The 8,197-nt window shown below is 33.3% G+C and overlaps 1 protein-coding gene across 1 annotated transcript; it reads left to right on the forward strand.

Moving 5' to 3' along the window:
• Nucleotides 1–1,956: 1,956 nt before the first annotated feature.
• On the forward strand, nucleotides 1,957–4,819 carry LOC105457164. Its single transcript, XM_011701676.1, has 2 exons — nucleotides 1,957–2,333; nucleotides 3,579–4,819. Exons 1-2 carry the CDS (start codon nucleotides 2,275–2,277, stop codon nucleotides 3,997–3,999), a joined length of 480 nt encoding a protein of 159 aa, XP_011699978.1. The 5' UTR covers nucleotides 1,957–2,274; the 3' UTR covers nucleotides 4,000–4,819.
• Nucleotides 4,820–8,197: the final 3,378 nt, after the last annotated feature.

Below are 8,197 nucleotides of genomic sequence, written 5' to 3' on the forward strand. Positions count from 1 at the left end.
GGGGATAATTAATTAATTAAATAATTTCTCACACGACGATCTCCTTATCGAGACATATGCACTCACGAAGAAAATAAAAGAAATGGAAAGAACCTTATAAAAAAACGGAAAAAAATACAATCTTTTTGCAAAAGTGTAAATATGTATTAAAAAAGTATATATATAAATGTTACAATCTTATTTCTTAAATCTTTTCGCGACGCAACAAAGTGTTTCTCAGATATTATTATGTAGTTTTATTATCTCGGGAGACCCTTTTATTCAAGGAGAAAAGAATATTAAGAAAGAATACTGCATTTCACGAAGCACAGTCTTTAAAGCCGCTGAAGAAAATCAAAACGTTTTAATTTACTGATATATGATGTGCAAAACGTCGCATATGTGAAGATTTGACTGAGATTGGCATCATCGCCAGATGTCGTGTGCTTTTTCCCAGTTGCCTTTTTGCCTCCCCCCCCCCCTCTTAGGCATTGTCTTGCCCGCGCGCAGATAGTAATTGGTGCGCGAGATAATCGATCAGCCGTCGTTAGCATAGAATTATGCATAATGACCGACTATTAGACTTTCCGATCTGGCTATCTCCTCGCGCCTTTCTCGATGCATAAATGCATCGGCGACACAGTACATTCATGACATTTTTCCACGCGGTGGAAAATGGACGGGCACGCGATCCCATTTAGCGGCGTTTATCGCGGGGCTGAGGCATCCTGCGGCGATGATAATAATCGCTATTCGCAAAATGGCCAATCGTATTCGCACTTCCGCACGATCCTTTTGATCGTCCGAGATCCGCTACAAGAATTTAACGCACGATCTGATCGTAACAGATTCAAAGTATATGTATTATAAAGCGTTAAGTGCGCGCGCGCCGTGTTGCGTTGAAACAGTGTGTTTGAGTTATGATTAAATTAAAAAATACATGGGGTCATTGTTTGCTTTTACATTTACGGAGTGACCCAAAAATCGCCCGTTTTTTTGGGCTCTCGATGTTGAGACTGAATTGCCAAATAATACCTTATAATGAGATATTAATTATAGAAAAATTTTAAATTGGAGGTGACAATTGTTATCAGAGCTAGAGGAAAGGGGGGGGGGGAATGAAATCAAAGTTCATTATGGAATTATCACAGGTCTGCGAGGTCCGGTATTTTAAGAAGATTGATCCAGCCGATGAAGGTTGATCGCAAATTTTAAGTAAATGACGCTCGTTTTGGATGTAAAAAAAAATCGAGTTTTTGCGTAAAGAGACGTAATAAATGACCCCCCTCGAGCTGTGATAACAATTGTCACCTCAACCTGAAACTTCTCTGTGATTAATATCTCATTTTAAGGTACCATTTGGCACACAGTCCAATCCCAAAATCGAGGGCCCAAAAAAACGGGCGAAAAAACCATCTTTTTGGGTCACTCTTTACCGCCTTCCTGAACAATCCCTTTTATTTAGCTGAATAAATATTTACTAAATACACTGTATGGTCAGGTTTCAATTACAAAAGGATTATATGCTTTAATCTTCTTTGATAATAAATAAATACTAGAAGAATACAATAATAAAATAAAAAGGCTCTGAGAATTAATTAATAAAAAAAAGCCTAATAGAACCAACACGGGTGTTAGTACTTAATGATTAACATTTATTTTCTAGTATAATACGTACAAAAAATTGCAAACATTTCGATCATTGGTTTTGGTCCTCTTCGCGCAAAGTGCGCAAATACGAAATAATCTTTGGCAATAATTCGGATATAAATTTAAACGTGAGATCCATATTAGATCATTTAGAAATTCGGTTCAGATATTATCGAATCTTCGAGTGAGTAAAATCGAGTTCAAATAATAATCATAACGACTAACTTAAAACGTACAATTTTTGCTTAGATGTGCGTAATTATCTCCAGATCAAAGTTCATACAAATAGCGTCTTCGGATTATATAATATTTACTGACGAATGTATAATATTTGTAACAAACACAGTGAACGTGATGTGAAAAGAAATTACGAATACTCGCAAACGACGAGCGCAGTAAAAGACGAAGAGGAGGGATTGTCATAATACACAGCGGCCCACGTCAGAGTCTGTTACCGTGCACTCTTCGTTAATTTTAGTACACGCTCCACTACCGTCTAGCCCGCGAAGACGATAGTCGCTAATGATATCGGGCCAAGAACACCGAATAGTGTCACAACATTGAACCAGGCAGTCCGCAAGCAGCTAATATCAGCCGACAGCTAACTCCGAAATCTCTCATCTCGTGCATCAACAATTATTAACGATGACGCGCATTTATTTTCTAATCTTCTGTTACATTTTAAATGCTGCAGTAAGCGAGCCGTGAGTACATTTTATATCAAGAAAAAATTTTATTGTATTTATTTTCGTGGCTGTTAATATACATATATTTCCAAGGAAATATAAGTTTTATTGAAGTGGTCCTAACGTACGTGTGCACACATTTTACATCACAAGACGATAATTTTATGATGATATTTTTAAGTTGATCAGATTTTTCCGATGAAAGAGCAAAAAAAAGATAATACTTTATATGAAGGTAGTACACTCGCGACAATACTATCCAAAAATTAGGTCCGATCGCGTGCTCGATGGCAATGCTCCCACTTCCGCCAGTGAGAAAAAACATTTTGCGCCTGTCCATAGGCCGCACGCACACGCGGAAAAAAATTAATTCAGATAGACGCAGACTAACGCAACTCGACTGCCCGCCTCCTTCACTCGCCTCCATATGTCAATTAAAATCGAAAATTACATTTGTTTTCAAGGTTCTATTTTCCAAACTGAACGATAAAAAATTATGAATTTTTTTCACAATACCCGTTTCATTTCCCTTTATGCTTGTTTTTTATTAACATTTTACTGCTAGTTTAGGCCCTACAAAAGTAAACGCGACATTTTTATGAACTTTGTATAGACCACACGTATGAAAAATGCAATTTTTAATTGCTTATATCTCAGTATTGAAACGGTCAATCTCATTCTAATTGCACAAGCATGTCAACGACTTCTAGTACAACGTATAGTTCAATTTTAAGTAATTCTGACTGTTTTCAATTCGCGAATTAGTACCTTAAATGTATTTTATATTTTATATTTAAAAATATTTAACAATTGATTTGTCAATCAGAATTGATTACGATATCTTGTTTAAATGGAATCCTCCATTTTTTATTGCATATATTCTTGTAGTTTATCTCGAGAGCTTTTCAAAACACTATAATAAAGTATTTTTCCATTAAGCACTTTTTAAGTTATAAGACTTGAAAGTTACAATACCGCTGGCATTAGCATTATCCAAGGTATCCGAATACATCAAAGTAATCTTCATTTTCTCATCCGATCAGAGATTTCTCTTTCGAGATTTCTTGATCCATCCTATAGTTCGCGATTTAACTTAGTTGGAATAAGTTAGATGCAAAATTTTCTCTCTCTGACATCTCACTCTAAAGAGAGGAAGTCTCGTGCCTCATAACGGCTTTTATGAAACTCGACCGCAATAATCGACTTCTCCGGCTCTCGCGCGCTTTCCAGACCTTCGCTAGACGCGAACTTTTCTCTTCGTAGAGCTATGTGGCTGATGCAGGGCGACGTGTTCACCGAGGACGAAGTGACGTCCCGGCTCATCCAGCTGGATACCCACAAGTCGAACTTCTCGGTGAGCACCAGAGCAGAGGTGCACTACTGGGCTCGACCGGGCAAGCTCATCAGCTGCGTGATTGCCGCGTCTGTCTATCAGCAGGGTCATGTGAGCGTGGTGGAGGGCGGCTACGGTGCCAAGAAGGTGCGGGTCCGTTACGTGACGAAAACCGGCAAACCGGACGTTTTCTTCGTTCTCGTACAGGCCGCGAGGAAGGAATTGGTGTCCGTCGAAGGAAACGTCGTGAAAAGCCCGAGAGTGGACATCGTCTACGGACCCATGACGAATTGGACCTTCGCGGAGATACAGGATGCCTTACGCAATTATACTGATATCTTTCCATCGTAATGCCAATGCGTTGATTTCTTTTTCACAAGATAATGATGACGTCTCATAAAAATACTTGGAATTTATACTGCTAATCGTTAATTAATAACAGAGCGTTTACTGAAATCTTGTAAAAAAATTTTCTGAAAATTCCCAGGATTTTCCAAGTATTTTTATTCAAAATTCTAAGTAAAATTATAGAGAATTTTTTTATAGAACTTTGAAATGACTTAGAGTGTAAGATAATGTATATATGGCAGGTTCTGTAACCTAGGAGTTCTGAGAGGGACGGGAAAGAGATTTCGTGGCACGAGATATTTTATGTCCGGCGGGCGCTCGGAGCAAGAGAGGGGAAGAGTGCGTAGGTTCTTTTCTTCTCTCTTCTCATCTTCCTCGGAACTCCAGGATTAGAACCCATCATATACATACACTACTAGTGTAAGTAACGCAACAAGCTATATACATATATTGTAAATTTGTAGAAAAAGGGATTTCACGAAATTCTATTTTTTTCTACAATTGTAGCCGCAAAATCTAGAATAGTACAGAGAAGATTCATAATACAGTATCAATGACTACCATCATCTTAATTTTTAAAAAATAAAAACTCGTAAGATGCACGAGAATGTGAATATATACGCGGATGTGTGTCATACTTATGTTAACCGATTGTCAACATTTTGCCTTATCAAACAAAGAAATAATTAAACAACGTTTTCAGAGAGAGAGAAATTAAATTATCGAATTTAAATTTAAAAGTATAACAATTCCAAAATTTGAATACTGGTAAAATTTCATGAAAATTTCTGATTTTCCAAATAAAAAAAAGAAATTCCCTGAACATTTCAAATTTTCCAGATTTTTTTACATTGAGAAAATGTCTAATAATACCTAAAGAGTAATGGCCAAATGTACTTTGTTTAAGAGGTTATACCACCTTTCAGGTTTTAGAACAATATTTAAAGGAGGGTGTATAAAAATGGCAATTTTTCGCCTAGAACCGATACCTTTTAAACCTATAAATTTAGCATTTTAAAGATCCAAACATTCATGAAAAAATGGTTATTTACCCAGAAAAGCTCGGGAAACCTTCCAAAAATAATAAAGTAGGCTGTTTGAACGCTTTGCAAAAAAACTTTTTTAACACTTAACACATGTTGGACCATTAAATACTGAAAGAATACAACTTATACCAAGAAGATCCACAAATATATATACATATATATTTAATAAAAAAATATATATGTATATAAGTGATAAATATATAATACATATATACAAATATTTATGTGCAGCTTATCGAAGATTGAAGCTTTAGATGTTTGAAAATGATATAAAAAAAATTAATAAAACTAGATGTATAAGAATGTATAAAGAAAACAAATACAAATATAATATAAATAAAAAGATACCGAGAAATACTAAATATTAAAATATAAAAACAAAAAATATTAAAATAAGAATAAAAAAATTAAAAAAATAATAAAATACAAAAACACAAAAAAATGGAGCCAGTAACCGTCACGTCCCCGTTCGTTAATTCCGGGTCATGCTGAGCGCGGTTAAAACCTATACTTGAATATCACAATCATATAACTGTGTGATTTTTTAAAAATTACTTTTTCAATTATCCTTCATTATTCAATTTTTGCACATAAATAATATTGATTATGCTTATATTTCTGTCGTCATAATGAATAAGCTGCACATAAATATTTGTATATATGTATCATACATTTATATACACTTACGTATATATATATATATTTTTTTTTATTAAATATATATGTATATATATATTTTTTTTTTGTAGGTCTTCCTGATAGTGTATTCTTACAGTATTTAATAGTCCAATATGTATTAAATGTGTTAAATAAGTTTTTTCGCGAAGCGTTCAAACAGCCTACTTTATTATTTTTGGAAGGTTTTCTGAGCTTTTCTGGGTAAATAACCATTGTTTCATGAATGTTTGGACCTTCAAAAATGATAAATTTATAGGTTTAAAAGGTGTCAGTTCTAGGCGAAAAATGGCCATTTTTATGCATCCTCCTTTTTTTTGTAGGTAAACGGATAACTTTATTTGTAATCTGCTTAGAGGACATTATTGTACATATATAGAAACTAAGACCTAAGAAACTAACAAATTATTTTTTTATTTTTCTTATGTCCAAAATGGCGGCGCACTGACTTACACTTGCGAAATCCCTTTTTTTCTATCGGTGTACACGGTTTGACATTGAACAAAACACAAAGAATTTTCATTATCTACATATTAAAAAATATGGAAGTAGGGATTTTTCTAAATATTGAATTTTTCTCGAAATGACAGCTATTTTAAAAAAGACTTGTACTGGTGAAAAATACACATTTTTTGTAAAATAGCTGCCATTTCGAGAAAAACTAATATTTAGAAAAATCCGTATGTAATTCCATAATTTTTAATATATAAACAATGAAAATTCTTTGTATTTTGTTCAAGGTCACTGTGTGTGCAAACCTGCAGCCTACACCGATTTCAAGATTTAGAAAAAAGACATTCGGCAAGTAGGTCAATGTGCTACCATTTTGAACATTAAAAAAATAAAAAAATATTTTTTTTACTTTATTATATATGTATAACAATGTCCTTAAAGTAATTTTTAATAAAGTTATCTGTTTACCCAGAAAAAATCCTAAACTTAGGTATCATTTTAGGGTTAAAGGTGGCATGACCCCTTAATATATCGATGTAATAGTAACTATTATCAAATATAATGAATAATAACTGGCTGTTTGATATAATAATTACTAACTATTATTAATATTTACAAAAGTAAAATTAGCGTTAGTTGATTTTGATTATATTAACCATCTTTTACTTGAAATTATTTCACCAAAGTTTCAGTAACTATTATCTAGGCTCGATTATATTATTACCAGATTTTTTCTCAGTGCAGTAGCATTCAATAAGCATCCTGATTAATTTTTAGTGGCCTTCAAGTTCTTCCAAATCAGTTTGTTTTGAATTTTTATATCTATTATTATTACTAAAATCCGAAATGAAATTTTAAAAAATTCAAAAAATTCGATTATGTGTAGTGTAAAATTAAACCTTTTCTTTCAACTTTACATTGTAAGAAGAAATTAGATTTAAAGTAAATTAAAGATGAAAATAAAGATTAGCATAAATTAAATGAATAAAGCAGTCTCCCATAATTTTTGTTATTTAAAATATTTTTAAACATTCAATCTAAAAGTCTGAAAATGCCTAAGAAATTAGATACTTTTTAAATGGCTTTATACCGGTTTTTACACACTATTCTGGTTGGATTCATTCCGAAGAAATTTTACTTTGAGGAGTTCAGCGGTTCGAATGATTGAACCTTCTCATATTATTATCGTCGAGCGAGACGCTCATTTGTAACAGATAGCATATCATTTTACCTCCTCCGTATTCTGGCAGAGCAACCATGTAGTTACGCATGTATTCCCAATATAATTATGCAAAGAGATGCATTTTGTGCGTAAATGAGATATCCAGTTCATTTTAATCCTTCAAGATGTACGTTCCGAAGTCGTTTATAGATCTTCATTAATATTGTTATTAATTAAAACGCTGCTTCTAAATGTTTCGTGTTTTTAACATTCCAATTTATTTTTGCTCTATACTTGTCTACTACATAAAAAAATATAAAGAGTGACTCAAAAAAATGGTTTTTTCGCCCGTTTTTTTTTGGAACCTCGATTTTGGGACTGGACTGTGTGCCAAATAATGACCTTATAATGAGATATTAATCACAGAGAAGTTTCAGGTTGACTTTAATTATAGAGAAGTTTCAAGTTGAGGTGACAATTGTTATCACAACTGGAGGGGGGTCACTTATTACGTCTCTTTACGCGAAAACTCGATTTTTTTACATCCAAAACGAGCGTCATTTATGTAAAACTGCGATCAACCTTCATTGGCTGGATCAACCTTCTTGAAATACCGGACTTCGCAGATCTGTGATAATTCCATACACGGAAAGAACAATTTTATTGAAAGGTCTAAAAATTTTGCTAAAAACAGATCTGAAAATAATTTTTTGTTGAATCATCAAAATAATTTGTTGGAAATAATTTGTTAAAGCTGATAAGAATCGCTATAAAACATTTTGATATTTTAGCAATCACTTTGACTTTCGCACAAATTATTTGATTATTGACAAAAATATTTCAGATCTGGATTCAGCAAAATTGT

This window comes from Wasmannia auropunctata, unplaced genomic scaffold, assembly GCF_000956235.1.
Source record: "Wasmannia auropunctata unplaced genomic scaffold, wasmannia.A_1.0 LD335353.1, whole genome shotgun sequence".
NCBI classification, from domain to species: domain Eukaryota; kingdom Metazoa; phylum Arthropoda; class Insecta; order Hymenoptera; family Formicidae; genus Wasmannia; species Wasmannia auropunctata.